This window comes from Macaca nemestrina, chromosome 16 (assembly GCF_043159975.1).
Source record: "Macaca nemestrina isolate mMacNem1 chromosome 16, mMacNem.hap1, whole genome shotgun sequence".
Classification (NCBI taxonomy): domain Eukaryota; kingdom Metazoa; phylum Chordata; class Mammalia; order Primates; family Cercopithecidae; genus Macaca; species Macaca nemestrina.
Genome location: NC_092140.1, coordinates 4,902,893 through 4,927,799, shown reverse-complemented (window position 1 = coordinate 4,927,799; position 24,907 = coordinate 4,902,893). Strand labels below are relative to the sequence as shown.

At 37.0% G+C, this 24,907-nt stretch overlaps 1 protein-coding gene across 8 annotated transcripts in view; it reads left to right on the top strand.

Annotated features, from left to right (window-relative positions):
• LOC105485316 (myosin XVI) overlaps window positions 1-24,907 on the top strand; it is a 703,391-nt gene that overhangs the window by 471,076 nt on the left and 207,408 nt on the right. For all 8 annotated transcript variants that reach the window (XM_011747599.2, XM_071081051.1, XM_011747600.3 and 5 more), the window contains one exon: window positions 11,654-11,726. In XM_011747599.2, the coding sequence (XP_011745901.2) occupies window positions 11,654-11,726 (73 nt within the window). The remainder of the gene's footprint in view (window positions 1-11,653; window positions 11,727-24,907) is intronic.

Sequence of the window (24,907 nt, the reverse complement as noted above, 5' to 3'; positions counted from 1 at the left end):
ATAAAGAGATGGAGATAGAAGGATACAAAGTAGCAAATACGTAGGATAAACAAGTAAAAGGACTAATATAGTACGTGAGGACTATGGTTAATACCAGTGTGTTGTATTCAGGATTTTTGCTCAATGAGTAGAATATACCTGCTTTTGCCATGAGGTAGGGGTGTGGATAACTATGTGTGGTGATGGACATGTTAATTAGTTCCACTCTAATAACCATTTACTATATATGTGTATCTCATAGCATCATATTGTCTACTTTAACATATACAATACAATTTATTTTTTAAAGAACCAAAATAAAAAAATAAAAAAGGAGCATTTGGGCTGGAAGATAATTAAGGGAGAAAAGGAACTCTATTAATAAAAGCATGATAAGTTAAAAAAAAAAAAAAGTGAACAGCACTTTTTACTGTAGCCCTTAGCTACAGGGTTGAAATGGTATGCAGCGTGTAAATTTTGTCTACATGCATATACAGTAATTTTATCTTTTAACTGGGTTTTAATTTTTTAAAGGGTAATAGGAAGCAAAAGATCTGGATTCCTATTCTGAGCCTGCTACTTAACATTAATGAAATCTTTAGTTAAACATTTATGTCTTGTGAATCTTAATTTTCTTCATCCCTAAAATTGTGATAATCACATCCCATCTGCCTACAGATGGAGGTTTAGCCTACATCTCTCTTTGGCTTGTTTTTGATCTTAAGACCTATGAGTCTATAATTCCTAGTTAGGATAAGTTTGAAATTGTCAGTAACACCCAAATAGCCTATGCTCTTAAAATACATTTTGGATACATCAGACCAATCCATACATTATAGCACTCCAAGACACAGCCAGTTTTCTGATTGGGATGGCTAAAATTGGAATGATTTAGTGCCACACTGTCTTTCATTTTTAATTAAAAAAAAAAACAAACCTTTTCAATTGATATCCATCTCCCAACTGCCAGTAATATTTGAACTTTTTATTGATAATATGCATGCGCTCTAAGGCCAAAGACTAAATCAAAACAAGAAAGGTAGATTGTAATTCTCTAATTGGTTTGAAGTACAAAATAAATATACCATGCAGAGTAAAATCAAAATTACTTTTCTGGAAACAAATACCATCTGTATCATTGATTTCATCTCTCTAGTCTTCTCTTTCTCTCTCCTGTCTTCCTTCTTCTCTCTTACGAATGCATTTCTCCATCTGAATCTCACGTGAGAACTGTGGGAGGAAGAAAGTGATTGGCCCCAGGACAGTGTTTCCCAGAGAACATTCTGTGGGATATTCATTCAAGATTTCTATGAAACAAATTTTAAAATTCAAGAAAGGGAGTGCCTCTGGTCCGAAAGAAAGTTGTACATTCTCTTGAAACAGCACACAGTCCAATGGACTGAAAAGCTTTGAACGTAAGATAAAGGGTAGCTAGGTTTAGTTGGCCATAGAACTCAGGACACACTTGAAAAACTCTTCAGTAGCCTATTTAAAAATATTTAGGAGCATTGGAGCCCAAAACCCCATGTGCCTTAGGAGACTGCTGCTTTCTGCCAGTGGAAGCAGGCAAGCAATTCAGTGTTACTAAAAGTGAAGATGACCTCTCCCAGCTTGTTACTCTCCAAATAGACTGAACGCTGCCTGAGGACAGGTTCCATGTCTTCCATTCTCAATTGTTAAGACTGAAGGGCACGGTGAGGCTTTACGGTACTTTCTAATTGACAGGTTGAAATTGTGAGGAAGTGCCTATAGGCTTCTCTTTCCATTTGCAAAACAGTTATGTTGAGTCCTCCCTCACCTCTCATTAGTAAAAGTTGACCCAACTACCGATAGCACTCTTAGTATACTGATTTAACATCAAGAAAAGACAAAATAGAATTAATCAGCCAGGAAAGGTTTTCACCCCTGAGAAGAGCGTTGTTTTGTGAATGCTTCTAAAATATTCACGGAGCTCAATAAGCCACCCTGAAGGCTCAGCCAGCAGCTGTACAAAGTCTTCACTCTGCTCTATCACAAAACTTTCTTTCTGAAAATGCATTCTCACTACTTTATACCATAATGAATGACCTCTGAATTGGCCTTCCCCAACCCAAATTATGCTAAAAATGCATCCAATTCCATGGATCCCGAGGTCTTAGGAGAATTGGTAGGGCCACTATTAATGGGTGAATTTTGAAGGCTGCAAATCAGAAGATCACTCTTAGAAATCCTCAAACTCATGACCTGGATTAGCTTGCCTCTCCCAGGGCATCTACCTTAACAAATCCAAGTCCCGGAGAAGCACTAGAACTCCGTGGAGAGCCTGGATTCCTGCCTTTCCTACAGTCACCATCCATATACATTTGCCATGGCTGGCTTTCTTTTGCAGGGAAGCATGTGCCTGCTAGAACTCGTTCATTCATTCACACAGGGGATTCAGACATAGGGAAAACTCTCTTTTCGATGGTTGGTAATCATACGTTTTCACTGACAATCACAGAAATCTTCCACCCCACCTATCCGGATTACTCCTGCTGGGGTCCCAACTTTGTCTCTCTCTTCCTGAATTGCTGGCCTGTAAACCAGACCCATGTACTTGGATTTCGTGCTTTTTGAGTTTCCTTATAATATTCTTGAGCACTCCTTGACAGACCTTGGTCATATCCTCTGACTCACCATCTTCTCTGTGACCCTCAGGTTTGTCAAAAACCAAAACATAAACTTCAGATACACCTTAGGGCTCAGTCTCCTTTCAAGTCTATCTGTATGTCGATGTATGTGGATCCTTTTGTGGCATGAGATCTCTCAAATATCACTGGGCTAACCTGATTCCAAGTCCTGAATCCTGATGCTGAACTTTGTCCCACAGTCATCTACAAACTGACACAGACAGAAAGGAAAGGAGAAATCTCTTCTTGATATAATACTGACATTAATATTTCCTTGAAAAGACAAATAAGCTGCACAATTCCTGCATCTTCATGTAAGTTTTCATTTTGACTTCACCATTTTACTAAAGGTAGTCCAAATACAATGATACAGACTCATTTTTTTCGAAGAATATAGATATAACCACTCTCTGTTATTGTATGGGATGCAGAATAATATAGTTGGTCACTGACTTTGAGATAGCAAGTACAAACCACACGTAGCAGACAGCTGAGTTGACTTCATGTGCTGCTGTTGCTTGGGTTTTTAAAAGCTTTTATTCATGCTGTGCTTCTTTAGTTGATGTACATGGTCAGGAAATCCATCCCTCCTTGACAACATACCTCAGCAACAAGCAGCCTCCCTCTAGTTTGTCTCGCTGACTCACATCCACATAATTGCTTGAACACAAGGAACTATTTATCATTTTTGTTGGAGGGAGTAAAGTCATTATCCTGAAGATACCCCCAAGAAGTGGATCTCCACTTTGACAGAGCAGCGTGTAGCTGACGAAGGCGTCAGCAGACATAGGGAGGAGACCAGATATAACTCTTCACCATCAGTGAAAACACTAGTGGGAGAAATACTGTGGTCAGTGTATTTAACTTCATGAAGAATGTATTTTCAGTTCTTCCTTAAGTTCTGGGTCACTCAAACATCTTGCTGGTAATTTGCTTCCCTGCTGATAATCTTTTTACTAATAAATGATGCTTGAGCCTCTTGTAGTAGCCAGAGCCAACCATAATAATTTCACTATTATAACATCATGTTTGATTTGGCAGTGCCAGAATAAATCCGCATTTAAGTGCTCCTCATTTAACAAATATTTACCTAATAATCTCTATCACAGTGCATAGTTGTGATCCAAGTGAGCATAAATTTTGTTTGTTTTTTACTGTTTTATTGAGATATGTGTTAGTCTGTTTTCACTCTGCCAATAAAGACATACTTGAGACTGGGTAATTTATAAAGAAAAAGAGGTTTAATGGACTCACAGTGCCACATGGCTAGGGAGACCTCACAATCATGGTGGGAGGTGAAGGAGGAGCAGAGGCACATCTTACATGGGGGTAGGCAAGAGAGCATGTGCAAAAGGATCTGCCCTTTATAGAACCATCAGATCTCATGAGACTTATTCACTTATTCATGAGATTGTCATGAGAAAAACCTGTCCCCGTGCTTCAGTCACCTCCCAAGGAGTCCCTCCCATGACACATGGGGATAATGGGAGCTACAATTCAAGATGAGATTTGGGTGGGAACACAGCCAAACCATATCAAGGTAAAACATAGCTAAAGTGCATGTTATGTGTACGGTTCAGTATATTTTTACACATGTAACATAACATGTAATCTCCATAAAGACTAAGATGTAGTCCGGACATGGTGGCTCATGCCTGTTATCTCAACACTTTGGGAGGCCGAGGCTGGTGGATCACGAGGTCAGGAGTTTGACACTAGCCCGGCCAACATAGTGAAACCCTGTCTCCACTTAAAAAAAAAAAGAAAATCAGCCAGGCATGGCGGTGCGTGCCTGTAGTCCCAGCTGCTAGGGAGTCTGAGGCAAGAGAATTGCTTGAACACAGGAGGCAGAGGTTGCAGTGAGCTAAAATTATGCCACTGCACTCCAGCCTGGGCCACAGAACAAGACTCCGTCTCAAAAAAAAAAAAAAAAAAAAAAAAAAAAAAAAAAAAAAAAGAAAGACGTAGAATCAACCCAGCACTCCAGAGGGCTCCTCCATACACTTTTCAAATGTCTGTCTCTTTTTGCTCAATGTTTCCTATGTGAGACGCACATCTGAAATTGAGTATAGTGGTAATTCATTCTTATTGTATTCCTGTATAATATTATTTTGTAAAAATATGTCTGGACATACCTCTGCATATGATTCGGTTTTGTATTTTACTATTGATGGACACTTGTGTTGTTTCTAGTTTTGACCATTAGAAATAAAGCAGCTGCAGCCGGGTGCAGTGGCTCACACATGTAATCCCAGCACTTTGGGAGGCCAAGGCAGGTGCATTTCTTGAGGCCAGGAGTTCAAGACCAGCCTGGCCAACATGGCAAAACCCCGACTCTTGTAAAAGTACAAAAATCTGGCTGCAATGGCACGCACCTGTAATCCCAGCTACTTGGGAGGCTGAGGCAGGAGAATCGCTTGAATCTGGGACAGAGGTTGTAGTGAGCCGAGACTGCACCACTGCACTCCAGCCTGGGTGACAGAGGAAGACTGTTTCAAAAAAACAAAACAAAACAGAAACAAAACAGCCTGAACATTCTTGTGCATATGCTAGGGCGAACATACGTACTTGTTCTCCAGGCTACAAGCCCACGAGTGGAATTTCTGGGTCACTCAGTAGTCATGTGTTCACCTTTGGTAGATGAAGTCAAAGCATTTTCCAAAGTTCAGCTTCAAGCTGCCAGCAGCCATGTATGCGGGTTCCTGATGCTCCACATCCCATAAGTACGGTTTTGTTTCTGGCTCTTTTTTGGACACAGACTATTTTGTGATAACTATTTATCCGTGTTTCTATCTGTGCTTCATAACCATGCTTTTTCATGATTACAGAATACCTGTGGACTACTGGTGTCTTACTTAGTCTACTATTATTCTGAAATGAGAGTTGTTTGAGAGTAGAGATATGAGTCAACATAAATATTATTTATTGTTTTTGAAAGGTAATTAAATTGTGTTGTAGGTCGACTTGATTCTTGTTTCTAAAGATGCTTTTTGTAACAAAACAGACATATATGTCATTGTTATAAATGCAGCATATAATACATAAAAACACAAATTTATTAAGATACTAAGTATTTGGCTGGACACGGTGGCTCATGCCTGCAATCCCAGCACTTTTGGAGGCCGAGGCAGGTGGATCACCTGAGATCAGGACCCGCCTGACCAACATGGAGAAACCGTCTCTACTAAAAATACAAAATTAGCCGGGCATGGTGGTGCATGCTTGTAATCCCAGCTACTCAGAAGGCTGAGGCAGGAGAATCACTTGAACCCAGGAGCAGAGGTTGTGATGAGCTAAGATAATGCCATTGCGCTCCAGCCTGGGCAACAAGAGCGAACCTCCATCTCAAAAAAAAAAAAAAGAAAAAGAAAAAAGATACTAAGTATTCATGCTTTAAAGTGTGAGTGTGGCTTTCACTACTATGAAGGATATAAGTGATCTGTTACTATGTATATTCTTATCACTACTACAGTTATTGATGAACTGCTCACTTTCTTATCCCAAGTGCAGGCAGTGCCCTTCCTGTTTCTAAGGAGAGCAGAATTAGACTTGGGTGTAAGACCAGCAATTGGAAATAGTTTTCTGCAGTGCTTCATAGACCTTACAGGCACCGGCCCTACAGCTAGATGGCCAAGTTCAAATGTTTGGTCTCTCTAATACTCATCTGTGTTTTGGGGCAGCTTACTTCACCATTCTGTATCTCAGTATCTGCTAGGATTAAATGAGGAGAGGCATTTTTAAATGCTCTTAACAGTGCTTCGTGCACAGGACTCCTGTGTTCACCTGCATCCCAGATTTTCTCGAAGTCTAGTTACTGCAGTCTTCCTTGCAAGGGGTCCACAGTTCTGTACTTCCTAACATATATTTCTGTGGGGAAAGGTGCAGGGAATGACTGTATCTAGGAGGATGCTAGTTTGTACCTACCATAAAGGATAGAGAAGGCCAGAGGGCCTCTGTTTACTCCCAGCTTCTAGCTCAACTGTCAGAATTGCAAAGGCTTTCCATAATTTCTGGCATGGTTGCAGAAAGTGAGAAGTCTCAGGTACTTTCTTCAAAGAATAAAAGAGAGGAACCCCCAAAAGTATGCAATCCTAGAGTCCTACTTCTTCCCCCCAAGTTTCTCTCATAGACTGAAAAATACCCTGAGAGGTTGAAAGAAGGTAAGATGTAAGCAGGGCTCACCTCCACAGCGAGGCATCATGCCAACTAAGGAAAACAGAACTTATTGTAAATGAATAAATCAGCATATTGACAGTGCAGTTGATGAATGCTCGGTGTCTCCAGGGACTTTCCAGCACTAGCCTCTATGTACGTGCAGCTGATCCCAAGGGCAGTAGGTCTGGACAAGATTGCTCACGTCTGGAATGTGTTTATATTTAATTCTTGCCCCATCTGGGGTCCTGCTGGTCTAAGTCAGTCTAAGGGTTTTTGTGCCAAGTAGGGTTAAGCTACTTCCTAAACTGACTACTTGGATCACTCTCTAGGGAATCTCCTTGCCTGAGGATAATTGAGGACAAAAGCTGCCTTGTACACACCATCAGATTGTTCTGCTCAGATGAAGTGAGTTTGCCCATGTTCTAAGATAAACATTCTCTTTAATTCAGTCCTTTCTCCACCCTATACCTATCTACATGAAAGGTAGAATGAAAACCAGACTGATGTCTTGGCATTTAATATTTTGTCTGATGTAAAGGGTGTTGCATTTTACTAATATGTCAATGCAAGCTGACAGTTTTGTTAACTATCAGGAAAGCTCTCAGGAGAATTCTAAGGCAGAATTTGAACTGAAACAGATCATCTAATTCATATGTTAATTGTGCCTATAGGATTGAGTCTTGGCTGGATCACATGACCTCTGTGCTCCCCCTTGTCAGAAATGGAATGTTAAGTTAAATGCCTGTGGAATAGGAGTCAAATATCAATAAGGGAAAGGACAGCCATGCAGACTGCTATGCAGTATGGGCGTTTTGCTGGCTAAAAGTTTTTATTACTATCCTGCCAAGGTTGCTATTGCAGTAACAGACACATATTTCAGTCATAAATGATGAAATAAATTATTTTAAATGAAGATGTTATGCATCTCAGTAATTGAAGAAGTAGTCCTTCAAATGCTTTAACTTGCATTTAATTTTTCTCCTGACAATGAAATTTTCTTTTTTTAAAAACCAAGTATGTTTGGAGTCGGTATCTGTGAAATGTGAAAAAAAATCATTTAAGAGGAATACCCTTCCAATCAAATGTATGCCACTCTAAATTACTAATTAATCATTCACTTTCCCCAATGTGAACCCATCCTGTAATGATTTTGCCCACCCACACATGCCACAGTGGCCAAATGTCTCTTCTCTGTGTGTTGATGCAATTTGCCATCCTTGTAAGGGAGGCAGGTATATATGAAGCGACATGGTGTCACTGGTATCTGTTGCTCTTTTCCCTAAATTCTGTCAAAACAATATGCCATGATCATAGGGTCTGTTCTGCCAAGGTCAAGTGGGAAGCAAGGAGGGTAATCAAACCTGAGAGCCTGACATAGGGACCCTGATGTCAGTGAACGGAGGCATCCGTGCTTGGGGCCAGCACCCGGCCTTCAGGGCAGAGGCCCCAGTGCTTTTTCTCCTGACTCCTCAAGTTGTCCCTGCCCTGGCAGCATCTCTTATCACAGGCAAAACCAGACACTTTTCTCCTACCCACCGGGTCTGTAGTTTCCCCTCTCTGCCCTTAGGGATATTGGTGTCAGTTTTCTCTACAAAATTAGAAAATGCCCAAATATAGTTTTTAAATAATGTTAAAGATAAATATTCTTATAATACTCAGTATAGAACATTGAGGAAATTAAGAAATCCCCTCCAGGTCTACCAGCTTATTACATGTACTGTTAACATACACTTTATTTTTCCTGTGTCTTAAGTTTATTTTTTAACATAGTTCAAATTATACTTTAAGTATACTAAAGGTATACATTTTGTTTCTGGCTTTTGTTTTGGGATTAATGTTGTTCATGAACATTTCCTGTGTTTTCATATTACCTTTATATACACATCAACGAAATATTTGCTGGTTATAAAAATAGATGTTTCAATATAGAAACCTTAGAAAATTGAGAATAGTTAAAAGAAGTAAAGCAATATCTCCATTTCCTTTTTCAAGTCTCATTCTATTTCTTTCCAGGCCTTCTGGATATATAATTGGGGTTATTATTTATACAGAATTTATATATTGCTTTCTTAATTTATCATAGGGTCCATGCTATTTAATTAATTGTGTTTTCAGTCTGGGATATAAATAAATATTTCTTTTTGTAGTTGTAGTAATTAAGATAACAATGAACATCCTTGTTTATAAGTCTTCAAAAGCATTTCTGAAAATCTTGGAATAGGTTCCCATATATGGAAGTACTGGTTCAAATGATATGAATATTGCAAACTTTATAACTAAATTGTTTTTGAGGAAGCCTCTACCAATTTAAACTATCAGAAAAAGTGTATAGGAAAATATCTTTCTCATTCTAATTTTTTCAAATTGTATTTCTTTGTAATTTTAATAAGATTGATACTTAATTTTTTTTTTTAAAAAGGTAGCTTTTTTGAAACTCTATATAACAGCTATTTGTTTTAGAACTTCGTATCATCTCTAATTCTAGCAATGATCTAGGTGGACAAATTTTACTTGGTCTCCTGTTTGTATACATGATGAAACTCCAGTTCAAAATATTTAAGTAACTTGTCTAAAGTTAACCAACCAAAAAGTATTTAAACCTACCCCAAGACCGAACATCTCCAAAGTCTGACAAACTTTATCACCAAACTGCTTTAAGAAAAATGATGCAGCGCATCACACAGACAACACACACACACACACAGCAAACCACACCCCACTACACACCCAACACACACACACACCCCAAACCACACCCCCACACTACACACTCAGCGCACACACACACCAAACCATACCCTGCTACACACCCAACACACACACACACAGACACACACACATGACCAAAACAAAAAATCATCCTAAGCCTCAGCAGCATTGTTAGCACTGAACGAACATCATTCCAAACATCTCTTTGTGCATATCGTAAGGCCAGCAGGATGGAGAGGAGGATGCATGGATGCTGGATGGTGAACAGAAAACTGGAGAGATGTATCAGTAAATTGAAAAGTACCGACCAAAGCGAATGACGCAATACATTTTTACATAACATTTACCTCTAACAGAAACAGTTTTATTTATATTACTTATCCTGCAAAGGAGTTTAATAGTTGAATTAGTGTTTAATAGTTGAAAAGTGTTCAATAGTTTAAAACACTTATTTTGAGTTTTCCCAAAACTGAAATCAGAAAAAACAATCGCATTTGTTTTCTTACACCATTTTAATTTCTTGTTCCAGCATTTAATCCATGTAGAGTTTATTTGGACACACTATGAGTTATAAAGCTATTTTTATTCTTTCTTCTTATAAACTAAGTCAATTAGGAAAATATATTGAATGATTTCTTTTTTTCTCTCCTTGTATTATATTCTTTAACATGTGAAATTTGTATGAAGGCTTTTAAAAAATTCTCTCCCTCCTACTTATGAAGCTTATATTCTACCACATATAACAACAGATATTACAGGTAGGATATTATAGAATTATGACTACATTTTTAGAGAAAAAATGGTCATTGAAGCGATGTATTATAGACCCTCATGGATTATAATTATGTACTGTATGTTCAAAACAAAATACAGTGCAAAGACTGAGATGTTTGCCAGTTTGCTTCTGCAGTTTGGAAAAAGCAAGGAAATACCAGTTTAACAACCAACCAAGTAATGGATATTGACCCTGTAAGCACAATAATAATAACAGAACAGTGTACCAATTGGCAGGAAATTACTACAGCATTTGTCCCATTCATACTATACATCAGTGATGTGGAAGAGGTGGGGTACGTGCCCTCCCAGAAATTCCAGAATTATCTCTGGGCTTCCTTGTAAGAAGCAGGCTCATGCCAAAGTCACCCATGCTACCCTTCCCTGCCTTCCCTGTGACCCTCTTCACCTGATCTCCATTGCTAGAGCGGCTGTCACAGACTTGAGCCTGTCTTACATCTTTCCTTGCTTATCAAGTGGGCTCAGACATCTGAGATTTTTATCATCGATAATTGTAGTAAATTCTGTTTCCAAGAGTGATAGTTCACATTGAATAACAAGATCAATTTATTTAAATTATCCTTCAAAAGTTCTACTTTTTTCATTCTCCTTTTATAAGAATTACTTCTGGAAGAATTTTTAAAGTGACTAAATTTGATCCATCAAAGAACATGCTTGTGACTTAACTGTGTTTTACCTTACATCACACTTGGGTGTGATGAAAAAATTCTGACTTACTGCTTGCATAGCCTGAGAAGACACAAGTACAGCTAGTGAGGACCACTTGACATGTAGGTTCAGTTCCTTAAAGGAAAAGAAGTCCAACCTAAGGAGACAGCAACAAGGACTATTTCAGATAAGCAAATATTAAATCACACACCTAGTGGTACATTTTTAATTTAAAATCAATGTGATTTTTGGGTTTTTTTGGCCTCAAATTCTTGTTTTTTTAAATTTTTAAGTTTAAGGGTACATGTACAGGTTTGTTACACAGGTAAACTTGCATCATGGGAGTTTGTTGTACAGATTATTAAAAGAAACTATCAACAGAGTAAATAGACAACCTACTGAATGGTAGAAAACTTTTGCAAACTATGCATTGGACAAATGTCTAATATCCAGCATCTATAAGGAATTTAAACAGATTTACAGGATGATGTGTTTTTATAAATGTGCATGTGTTTGAATCAAAGCATTAAAATAACACTTTTGGGGGACTAACTTTCAGAGTTTTTTTAATGAGACTCTAAAATAATTATTTCATATTTTTAGTCCAAATTGGCAGCAATGTGCTAACTGTCTGGATTCTTCTGACCTGAAGAATGAGCAGAGGGTCATGAAGGAGTTTTAAGGATGCCCATTTATCCTGGTGTATTGTTTTCTTTCAGCATGCAGACATTGGATATTGGAATATTGGACATTTTTGGTTTTGAAGAGTTTCAAAAGAATGAATTTGAACAAGTAAGTAGTCTTTCTTTTAAAATTGTGTGAATTTGAATGGCTTTTTAAAACTAAGTTCTGTTTTTAATTCTGTAAAGACAGTGTAACTACTTACAAGTATGGAATTAAAATAAATAATTTACTCTCATGTTTTAAGATTAATATCTCTGGTTTATCAATATATTAATCATTTTATGTGATCTTGTAAACAACTGGCATAGTCACACATTGAAAGCAGAATCACTTGTTTTAAAAGACAATGCAAGATGAAGACCAGAGTTGTGCTAATGGAAATGCTGTTTCAACTAGGTCAGAGAGAAGGGAGAAAATGAATATTTGAAATAATGCGAAGGCTTTCAAAAACCTTGACCAAACATCAGAGTGGAAGTGCTCTATTATGCTACGTGATGTTATTTGTAGATTCATCTCCATGTGACATTCATACATAGGACTATTGGAAAATCATAAAAATACATTAGAGAGGCATGGGTTGTTTTTAATCTATCTATAATTTGGGGCATTTTGAAAGTATTAAATTATTTAGGCATCTTAATAGCACTGCATGAATAGTTTTATTAAGTATACCTAAAAACTAAGTGTTAATAAAGGCAGTAGAAATACAATTCTCCTTATCAAACAGAGGGGTAAAGTCAGCCTGTAGGAAGGTAAACATGAAAAAATAGAAAACCAAGCTATATTATAGTACAGGAAGAATTACAACTCCATAGCATTTGGGAGGAATTTTCATAACCATGTAATTTGTTTAGCTTTATTTTCTTAACGTGGGTAGTGTGGTAGGATAAACAATGAAATAGAATGTGTTTGAGATGCAAGTCTGTGACTTTTACTAGCGTCGATTTCTTGGCCAAGATGAAGACTCTATAGTGAACTTTGGTTTTCTTGTTTGTAAAATCAGGTTAATAGACTTACAGAGTTCTGAGATTAAACATGATTCAATAGAGGTTCTCGTGTCAGTTACTCTCATACTGTATATGACTAACAAATGATGGATACCTACCCATCACTGTCACAAATGGAACACTTTAAAAACTTAAAAATTGGCCAGTTTTATTTTTAGAAAAGCTCTGTATCATCCTGTGTTTAGATCTTAATTATGCTGACTTACCTAATCCAGGGTGAGTCAGCATGAACCACATTCTTTACAGAACTTTACAAAATGTCTAGTTTGAACTAGAACTATAGAGGCCATAGATCTCTTCTCCTTTCATAGTTTTCTGTGGATGAATAGAAAAGGAAAGACTTCATGTGTTTATTTTTATTGCTTATTGTGAGAAAAGTAGTGACGAACATAAGGAAGAAAGCAGTTAAGTGTGACCAGTAGAATATATGACAACATATGTGGGTCTGCAGGGTGCTTATGAAGGTACATCTCTCAGCTCAAGGGTTTGAAGCTGTCTGGCATCAGTAGAGATTCCTTAGGTTATTATCTTAGAAAACAGGCAAGCTTTCATGTCTGCAATGAGATTCCCTGCTTTATCCATCTCCTGGTAAGCGACATGCAGAAATTACAGATGGAATGATGACCTCTGAAGTCTACTAGGGGACTTGCCATACAACTGCAGCTCCACACCCAGATATAATTATCAATAGAGAGTGCTAATGACGAATATGTGCAAAACATTTAAGTTGTTTTCTTACTGAAACATATTTATTTTACTACAATTACGTAAATCCCTTGTTAGAACTTCTTTTGCTAAGTATTTTTATGATTTATTTTGAAATACATTTACAGCCTGAGGTTTCTGTATAATAGGAATGGCATTTTTTTTCACATCTAAAGAGTCAGTCTCTATTAAATGCCAAAAGCTACCTTTGGGCATTTATGTGTAAAAATCTCAAGAACAATTCTGGGACTTAAATTTTGAAAAAAAATTGAAACACACACACACACATATATGTATATATGCATATATATATGATTTTTAACGGTTTGCTTTGCTATTGTGTACAAAAGCAAGTAGGAGTCATTTAGAAGAATAAAATTATTTACATTGTGATGAGTGGAAATCTCATCTTATGATAAGTACAAATCTCATCTTTTGACAAGTGCAAATTTGCATGTAATTTTTTTTAAGACCATCGGTTTGAGCGATACATTTTAGATTTCTGTGTTGCTAACAGAAGCTGGACTTTCTTATCTTTTATTCCACTACAAACTTGCAACAAAATGCTTAACAAATCAATGCTGTATTCAGAATCAAACCTAGAAGAATATTAGTGCTTTAATAATATGTATTTTATTCTGTTTTGAGCTTATCGACCCATCCATCAGCTCTTCACTTGAATGTCAACTCCTGCAGAGTTGAAATTGTGTCTGTGCTTTGTATAGAATAGAAGTTCAATGAGCATGCTTTCAATTGAAGTTTAAAGAAGAATAAACTCATAAGAAAAAAGTCTTCATAGTGGATTTCATAGTGGTTCTTCTTGTTCAGGAATAAATGTATGTATTTCTCGACAACTGTTCCTCCACAGGAAGCTTGACAATGATTTAGAGTAGGGACACATTTGAGGAGATATTAAGAAATACTCTAAAACTTCAGCATTTCCAACCTCAGTCTCCTCTAGTAGCTCCAAAAGATTAAATGGACTCTCATCTAAAAGATGAGATACTTCAGCTCATAGGAAATTCTAATCCCATTTTCTCTGACTTCATCTTAGTCAATTCAGGCAGCTATAACAAAATACCTTAGAAGAGGTTCATTGATAAACAGCAGAAATTTATTGCTCACAGTTCTGGTGGCCAGGAAATGTAAGATCAAGATGCCAGTGGACTTGGTGTCTGGTGAGGGCTCTCTGCTTCATAGATGCTGCCTTCTTGCCACATCCACTCATGACGGAGGATCAAGGCAACTCTCTGGGGCTTCTTTTATTAAGGGCACTAATCTCACTCGGGATGGTGGCGCCATTATGACCTAAATCACCTCCAAAAGGCCCCACCTTCTAATCCCGTCACTTTGGGGAATTATGGAGGAACACATTCAGACCATAGCAGAATTAGCAAATCATTTCTATTCATAATTATTTCTAGTAATAAGTACAATACTAGCGTAAAAAATATAGTTGACATAGCTCAGTAGTTTGGTACTTCCAGTAGTACTTTTCAGTGTGTGGAAAACTGTACAGGACAAACAACCGACTTCTTTAACATATAAAATGCGGAGAAAAATTGTGAAAGGAGGGCACCTGTAGATTAAAAGCTATCTAAAGACATGTACAACAGCTGAATGTGTGGGCATTCTTGGGCCCTAATGTGCTAAATTATGTATAAAAGTTAAAGTAATGTGAAATCTGGACAGTTAATGAAATTTTTAAAAATTATTATTTATTGGATTATGTATGATAAAGATACTAAAAAATGTGTTTCTCTAAGTTATTGTATCTCAGAGACTTATACTGAAGTATTTACTGATTTAAGGACGTACCATCTGCAAATTGCTTCAAATGAGTCCACCGTTGAGGGCAATAAGGAAATGGAAAAAGCAGAATTGGCCATAGGTTGGTACTTACTGATGATTGTTGAAGTTAGTTAGTGGTTGATGGAGGTTATTACATTATTCTCTTCATGATTGTATATGTTTAAAATAGTTCATCATATGCCATTTTAAATCAATGAGAAAAATTTAAGATAGGTATTACTATAATAAATGATAGAATTTTTTCTCTCTAAACATGTTATCACAGAGCTCTGCATGCCAACGAGCAAAGTCATGAAAACAAATAATTTAACCTACAAATAATTTCCCTACATTCTTCCACTAAACACATACATGCAAAGCCATGTAGTGAATCTCTTAAAGTCATGATGTCTAGTAAAATTACATATTAACAGTATGCTGGAATGGCAAGTGCAGTGGCTTGTGCTTGTAATCCCAGCACTTTGGGAGGTCAAGGCAGGTGGATTACTTGAGACCAGGAGTTTGAGACCAGCCTGGCCAACATGGTGAAGCCCCGTCTCCATGAAAAATACAAAAATTACCCACACGTGGTGGCACACGCCTGTAGTCCCAGCCACTCAAGAGGATGAGACATGAATATAATTTAAACCTGAGAGGTTGAGGCTGCAGTGAGCCGAGATTGTGCTACTGTACTCCCATCTGGGTGACCAAACAAGACCATGCCAAAAAAAAAAGAAAAAAAGAAAAAGAAAAACACTGGAAGAATTTAGAGAATTGAAGAATTGGAGGCAGAACACATTTGTTCAAAATAAAAGCTCCCTTTGCCGAAGATAGAATTGTGATATATATAGGCTTGGCGCGGTGGCTCACATCTGTAATCCCATCATGTTGAGAGGCTGAGACGGGCAGATCACTTGAAGTCAGGAGTTCGAGACCAGCCTGACCAACATGATGAAACCCTGCCTCTACTAAAAATACAAAAATTAGCCTACGTGGTGGTGGGTGCCTGTTTTCCCAGTTACTTGGGAGGCTGAGGCAGGAGAATCGCTTGAAACTGGAAGGCAGAGGTTGCAGTGAGCGGAGATCGCAGCACCGCACGCCAGCCTGGGCAACAAGAGTGAAAGTCTGTCTCAAAAAAAAGAAAAAATATTGTGATATGTAATTTATCTTCAAGCTAGGCTTTATCATCTAAATCGATTTCATCAGATGTGTCAAGAATTCAAATCATTTCCCTGCTTACAGACTGTTTTCTAACAGCTGAGATTTACTGGGCACTTCAGATGACCTGGACTTGACCTTTGTGCTCAGAGTGTGGAAAAATGGAGATACTTTGACTTCTAAAGTTTTATGAAATGATATGATATAATTTGGCAGTCTCAACCTCAAGAAATATTTTAACGCCCTTCATTGTGAAATCATAATGCTAGAGATGATAGAAGAAAAATGGAGTAGTAAATTAACTTCTCTTAATTGGACTCTTCCCACATACTCTTCACATGCATTTTCACATTTCACAGATGAGAAAATTGAGGCCGCTACAGTCTGTGCTTTGTCAGTGCGTGCTAGCAGTATCTGGTAGATTTCATTTTTCTGGCTTAGTTGCATCCGTAATCATTCATTCAATAAACATATACTATATATGCCCCAAGTTCCAGACCCTGTTCTAGGCACTAAAGTTTACATAGACATTATGGTATAGCAGGTATGGTACAAATGTTAAAAGGGCAAATTCCTTTTTTATAAATTAGATTTTCTCTAGCCGGATAATATGTTCCCACTTCTGCACCAATTCTTCTCTTTTCCAGTCCTACATATTTTTTAGTGTTGCAGCGTTTATGATTCTATAATGAATTACCTGAAAACTTAATGACACACACAAACATTTATTATGCTCACCAATTCTTTGGGTCAAGTATTTGAACAGGGTATATGGAGACAGATTGTTTCTGGTCCATCATATCTGGAGCCTTAGCTAGATAACTGAAGTGTTGGAGGCAAATGCCATGTGAAGCTTCCATCAATCACGAATGTAGAGGGTGACACTGGCTGTTGGCTGGGGGCCTCAGTTCCTCCTTGCATAAGTCTCTCCACGTTGGTCTCTCCATGTTGGTCTCTCCCTGTGGCTTCTATGTACACACTAGTTGGAGCTTTCTTGCAGTTTATTGGCTGATTTTTCTAGAGTGGCTTCCCCAAAGGAGAAACACATATAGAAGCTGGATGCTTTTTTGATAACTGAGCTTCAGAGGTCACATAGCATTACTTCCTCTATAGGTTGGAGCAATCACAAGCATGACCAGGTTCAGGGAGGAGGGTAAACTGAGTCTACCTCTTGATGATGAAGGACCGATTTTAATTGGACATCATGGGAAAAGGACTGGTGGGATGCTTATATGGGGAAAGGCTGCTATATTGGTCTAAGTATGGGACAGGATCCATGTAATTTTACTCACACTCTATCATGTGATCGCTATTAGATATCAATATTGATTTGTCCACTGATCAGTTGATACACAAATATGATAAAGTATTATTTTCAGTTGTTTCACACACAGATTTCAAAATCATACATGTGTTAAATATCTACCTCTATCTTAAAGCATCTTCTACCCTGTCTATCTCCTTTACGTAATGATGTTGAACTTTCCAAAATCATTTCAGGGACTTACCAGCTGTTGATCTGATGTTTTTAAAAATTTGAACAAGGAAATGCATTTATTTTCACTACATATCAGAACTCTAGCATAATGCTATTCAGGTTTCTACAGAAAAACAAATAGAATAATTAAATAATGAGACGCTAGTATAATATTCCTCTTACAATGACACTGGATTCTGTGTTTATAGATAGCATGATTATTGGTCTTCTTTAAATAACAGTCTTCAAAAACTTGTTTTAGAGAAATAAAATGGGTACTGGCAACATAATTAAGAATTTTGAGCATACAAACTATACATTTAATGATTTTTCCCTCAAAATCTCTGTAAATTAAGTAATATTACCTCTGAGGTTAAATAATTTAAGTAGCTCATAGAAGTTCTAACAAAATCAGGGTCTGAATTCAGGTTTAATAACTTGAGCTATTTTCAGTTCCAAAGGTTCTCATAAAGCTAAACTTAAAATTTTATTAGTATATATTTTCTAAACTTCACTTGATGCCCCTTTTGTTTGTATTTCTCTTAGGACTTAATATTATTTATTCTATTTTGTGTAGAAACAATAAACTCTTCATAAATATTTCTCTTAGGACTTAATGTTATTTATTCTATTTTGTGTAGAAACAATAAACTCTTCATAAATTTTATGTGCCATTATTTTTTTACATAGTGGAATTTATCACCAAATTCATTTAATATAAATAAATAAGTTACATAATGCAGGTATATCTTTTTCATTGTAGTGTACCAGGATGATTAAAAGGAAATGTTACAAAGCTTAATAAGGAGAATTAATGCATTTGAAAACATCTATCAGATTACTTTACAGAAGGGTGAATTGAGTTATTTTAATGACCAGGAAAAGGCTTAAATTAATCATTGTGGCTGTCCAGCTATAAAGCTCCAATCCCAGATACCTAAACTAGGAAAATGCTTTCATGTAGTTTTGTGCTAATAATTGATAATGGCTACAATTTCTTGAGCTCCTACTATTAGTCAGATTATTGTTCTATATAATTTTTAACTCTTACAACAGCTCTTTCAGAAAATTAAGAGTTATCCCCACAAGTTTTATGAGGTGCAGTGGGAATTCAGAGGCCGATGTGTGAGGCGCCAGGAGGTGATCCAGCACAGGCCATGCTGTCAATTCGTCATTCAGAACCTCTGAACTTTGCATTTAATTCTGAATAATTACAACTATTTGAAAAAGGCTTATTATTTTGGTAGAAATTTTATATTAATCCTTGGTTTTGGACTATATGAATAATTTTATGTGAAAAAAGAAAGCATATTGATTAGAGGTTTATTACTAAACAAGAAAACAAACTTTTTAAAAAAAAACAATGAGCAATTTGATAGAGTGACTAAAGCTCTAAAATAAGAGCATTTTAACCAGAGGTTATGTTTCTAACTCTTAGGCATGGCTTCTATTTAAATTGAGGGATATATTTTATGTACAAGGTATCATACCAAATATCTAAAAATAATTTTTTTAATTTGTGTTTTTCAATCCTGATCTTAGCATATTATTATATCAGATTTGTCAATAAATTTAGCCAGTTAGTTTATAGCGGATAGACTCATTTTTGAAGACCAATTCTTCAAATCCCAAAGTAGTAATTATTTACATTAAAGGAGAATACAGTCATGAATTAAACCCATCAAAATACTAGATTTTTTTTTGTTCTTAGTAACAGAATAAAATAAATGTTGTAAAAAGAGAAAGCGTTTTTTATTTATGTAAAACAATGTTTTTATACATGTGAAGTAACTGAAATTTATATTTGCCTAAAATTTGTTATACATACTTTATTTTTAAAATATATAAGGGAAGCCAGAGAAGGAAAGATGATTGATTCCTTTAAGAAATAGTAACTTGGCCGGGCGCGGTGGCTCAAGCCTGTAATCCCAGCACTTTGGGAGGCCGAGATGGGCAGATCACGAGGTCAGGAGATCGAGACCATCCTGGCTAACACGGTGAAACCCCGTCTCTACTAAAAAGTACAAAAAACCAGCCGGGCGAGGTGGCGGGCGCCTGTAGTCCCAGCTACTCGGGAGGCTGAGGCAGGAGAATGGCGTAAACCCGGGAGGCGGAGCTTGTAGTGAGCTGAGATCTGGCCACTGCACTCCAGCCTGGGCGACAGAGCGAGACTCCATCTCAAAAAAAAAAAAAAAAAAAAAAAAGAAATAGTAACTTAACAAAATAAAAAATTTAAAAAAAGAAGAGAAGGGGAAAAGGAAATAGAAGGGTAAAAAAAGAAATACAAACAAATGCAAATATGGCAGCCTGGGTCAGGTGGTAGCTGTTGGTGGTAGCGAATGTGTGCCCAGTTCACTTCCTGGGTGTTGACTGCAGGTCCTGATACGGGGCTCTGGTAAAGAAAGCAACCCTTCTCTGTTGTGGCCACCAAGTGACTACCAAGCCCCCAAGTCCTCTGTTTTTAAAATAAGATCAGCTTATCAGCAGAGGTGGTATCCTCTATCAAGGTAAGAGTGATGGTGCTAGCAAAAGAGGAAACATGACCTTTCCCAAATAAGAATGGTAGGAAAGAAAGGCCTCTACAATTATAGATTCCGAGAAGACAAAATGAACTGGACTTTTAAAACTGAAATAAACAACAGAGATGCTGTCGCCTCACCAACCTCCTGGACCTGCCATTTCATAGGCAATATATGGAAATCAGGGATAATTGATTTGTTGGAGAACCACTTGGAGCAGTCTGGTGAGCCCTGAGGTAATCTTCAAATAGTTGAGGTTTATAGTACGCTTGACGTGTTCAAGTCCCCGAGAAGTCCTGCAGAGAAGCCTATTAACTTAACTCCATGTTTCCCCAATGGGTTTCTGCTTATGTAGGGTTTTTAGACAACAGCTATTAAAGTCTCATACAATTAGTGTTCTGCTGAACATATTTCAGGAATGCTGAATATCTAAATCTAACACTATTCCTTCTCTCTCTCTGTCTTATGTGAACACAGACACGTTAATAACTTATATATACACATATATATAAACTAATGAGTAAATTAGTTAATGCATAGTGCATTCTTAGTTCTATGATCTGTCTCAGTGTGTTCAACCATGTCTACCCATTAGAATCACCTGGAAAGCCTTTTAAATATTTCAATGCCTGCACCCCACTCCAATTTAATTGGTTTGGGGTCAAGCACAGACATTAGCCTTTCTTAAAAAGCTCCTCAGTTAATTCCAATGTGCAGAGAGGATTGAGAATCACTGCCCAGGGCTCTGCCTTCAGCTGGAGTCAGCTTTAATTAATCTCCTACTTTAATTATGTGATGTATATGCCATGCTCTATTATATTTTTGTTTCAGATATGTTTCACTGAGTAATAAAAATAAAGGGAGAACAGTTGGTGAAAATTTACTCAAGAAATTGTTTGTCATTAATACAAATGATGAGCCATCTGGATAAGCAGTAAGGTTCCGTTCCTAAAGAGTGTGTTCCAGGGGTGCATAATTTTTATTAGTAAACCACTTAGCAGTGGCACTTCATGTACAAAGCATGTATTTTAATTAGAGAAGAGCAAATACTATCTAAGTGGTTACTTGGTAATTATTCATGAGCATTTATGAATAGTCAGCTTTCACCCACATTCACGTCTACTCTGAGGAATACTCGGAGATCTAATTGAACCCCAAAACAACTCTACAATAGGTATATTTGAAAAATGAATGGTTGTTTTGCATTGAAGCCCGTGATGCCAATGATTGATGCAGATTTATGCTTCTAGGTATACGAACTGATTTGCCTGTAAAAATCTTCACTCTAATCTTTGATTGTGTGGAACACACGCCCACATGTGCACATTCACATACACATACACAGTTTAGTGAAAATAAATGAAGAATAAGGTTTTATCCACGACTTTGGCAAAACCATTTGGTTTGTGGGGTACATTTTTTAAATTTTCAGTGAGGTATCTGATATTGAGTATGTTCCTATTGTTAACCTTAGCTACATGTTCTAGTGGTTTTGAATTTCATGCCACAGTACTTCTATATTTTAACTTTGGTTCAAACAATGAGTGCTTTGAACAGTTTAGAATGAAGGCAAACTTTAAGTAAAACATTTTAATGGACACATTACACAAAAATTATTTTGAAAAACATTCTACTTTAAACTACATATGTTTCCAGTGACTCACTATCACTCCACATCACTCTCCACTGTTGGAAACACAAATATAGATTCAGTTCCAGAAGGCACCTTCATAATAAAAGGTACAAATTGGAAATCAGTCCACAGGCTACTTGGTTTTACACAAGAAGCTGGAATTTTCTCTATGGGATTTCAATAATTTATTTTAAGATTTTTTTTCCCCCCAGAACACAAAGAACACGAGGTTCAATAAAAGGTTCAGGTGTATTGTAAAGATCACCCTATGCCACAAAAAGAACTCACAGCTGATGCTGAAGCTTAACAATGCTAGAAGTCCAACAGAGAAGCTGTAGGTTTTATCAATCATTTTGACCAGGAGAGGAATAAATTGGATTGCTCTATCCAAAGACACAGGCCACATCCATTTCTGTTATCCAAAGTTCGGTAGATTGCTTTAGACCTTTGTGGAGAAAAGGAAGGAACCTGAGACCTCACTTCTTCCCATCCTTGTATTTGCCACGGTTTCATCTACATTCACACTTGGTTTCACTGCTTTGATTAAACCAGGGGATCAATTCAGTGAAGCCAATATTCAACTCAGTAAAATATCAGTAAGAAAAAAACAATCACAGTATCTGTTTTCTATTATGAGAAGCCTCAGGTCAGTCAAAACACAAGAGAGGTTGTGTTCTGTAAGGCAGTCAAGGCCAGGAGGGTACACTCAGATCGTGATTGAAAGCAATTTTTGTACCTACAGAGCTGCAACCTATTCTGAATGCAAAATAACAAAAGAATTGTATGAAATATGTTAGAGTCATCCATGTCCATCTAAGTATTTTCAATTAGACAATCTCAAAATGAGAGGAAAACAAAATGTCATATAATGTGGGTATGTCTTGTAAATAATCAGTCACTGATTTTTAAAAATTTGGAATCATTTTTATCAAACTTCTTATCGTTTCGCACAGTAATAGACATTACTTTATTTCATGGATTCAACATTTGTTTCTCAGCAATTTGTTCCCTAAAATGTATTCCACTTAAGCACACTATCCATAAACAGTCAAATTGTTGAGGTAAAGGACAGACCTATTTGTGTTAATTTTTAGATGATTCAATGTATTTTTAATAATAACTTGAGAAGTTACAATTGTATATATCATATAGTCAAAGAATATTTTCCAATGGTTTCATTCCATAAAAGAAGTCATTTATTTTCTGTACATTTTCAGTAAATATTTCACCCCAAACTTTAATAATTTCATAGCACTTATTATTCCTTTATAGCAAAATTATCTTATTATTGGAATTTAACAAATTATTAAAGGAATGCATCAAAATATCATTTCTGAAGCAAAGTGAAATAGTTGGAACAGTTTTTATTTCTCTTTAAGAATTTTATTTTTTATTTATGATTGAAATGAAAGTGACAAGCAGATGTATTACTTTAACAGTAGAGATGCAATTGTGGACAGATGCTACGCAGTTGCATGGAAAATGGTTTTTCTTTCCAAAACCATTACTGGAGATTTATGCCCTGTAGGATAAGATAAACATAGAAACTGATCATGAAGATCTGGATCGCCTGGCATCACTTGGTTTTCATGGAATAATTCAAGAGGATAAATGTGCTAGACTGTACCAGTTACAAGAAAGAAAATATTTTTCATATGATATTTAGATACTGAATGCCACTCCTCCCTCTGCCAGCTATAATGTGCAGAATTTATTGGTCTGTGTCCATATTCAAATCGTATTTGCCTTAACAACAGCGCCTTTAAAATTAAATGTTTTATATGGTATGTTCTCATCCAAAGCGACTATTTTAATTAAGAGAAATGATCACTGAAGTGTGAGTTTACCTAAGAAACACTTAGTTTAAAAGGTAAGGAACTTCCCGCTTTGTGCATTTCTCTTGAAATCTAGTTGCCAGAAGACAGAGAGGAAAAGTTCTAGTTACTTTCTGGGCAAATAATATACAAGGAAGAAAATCCAGTAACCTTGGAGGGAGTGCTGGGGGAAGAAGGCCATACCAGGAGAGTCTCCTGGTTTATACAAATCCTCTCAAGTTCTTTAGGTTTAAAATGACTTCTAGGACCACCAAAACATGGCAGGTTCTTCTTTAATTTTTAAGTTAGATTTCATGTTGTAATAGAATGTTTTAGGGAAACTTCTTCTATCTACAGAAATTCATTTATCACTGAATTTAAGAAACCATCTTTTACCCATGAAGGCAGAAAGACAAGAAAAACCATTGGGAAGGGTGGTCGTCATGGAGCACCATTTTTTGACCTGAAGCTAAGAATTACTTTTCTTATGATTTGGATGTCAATATGTGATATTCAGATCTTATTTTAATATGGCTATTACTTTAATATTTTGTTTGGTATATGTCTACTATACGGTTATTCTCCACCTGTCATGTTAATAATGAAAAAGACCAGGTGCATTCATCATTAAACTAACTCCATCAGGTTGTAAGGACCTCTGCACGTTGAGCTCTCCCACCTCTGCTTCAGTCAAGGAACCCCTTGCCTTCCACCCTCTCATGCTCTAATCACCCCATTTCTGAAGATGTTTGAGCTAGCTACACCTACGCACAACATTCTAACCCTGGCAAGAAGACTAGAACTTTACAGAAAATCCACCCAGCCCCACGCCACCTTCCCTTCCGTGTTCACACCAGTGTTCTGCTCTTTGATGTGTTTGTTTCTTCTCTGAAGAAGTTAGCCCCTGAGGCTTCTTCACGTCATAAATTTCCATTTTCCCAAGTAACTGGATTTTTGAGAAAATGCCCTTTTCCATCTAGGTGCATGTAATTCTCAATACATTACTAGCCACACCCTTAAGGGTAAGTGGGAGCTCCCTTTGGGAGAATATGGAGTGACCCGGTGCTGGTTACTTTAGAAGGTAATTTGTCTTGCTCACTGGAAGCTGTCCTTATGTGGGCTAGAAGGAGGACATGAGTGCCCATCAGCAGGACCAGAACATCTAGAAGGAGCTCCTACTTCCCA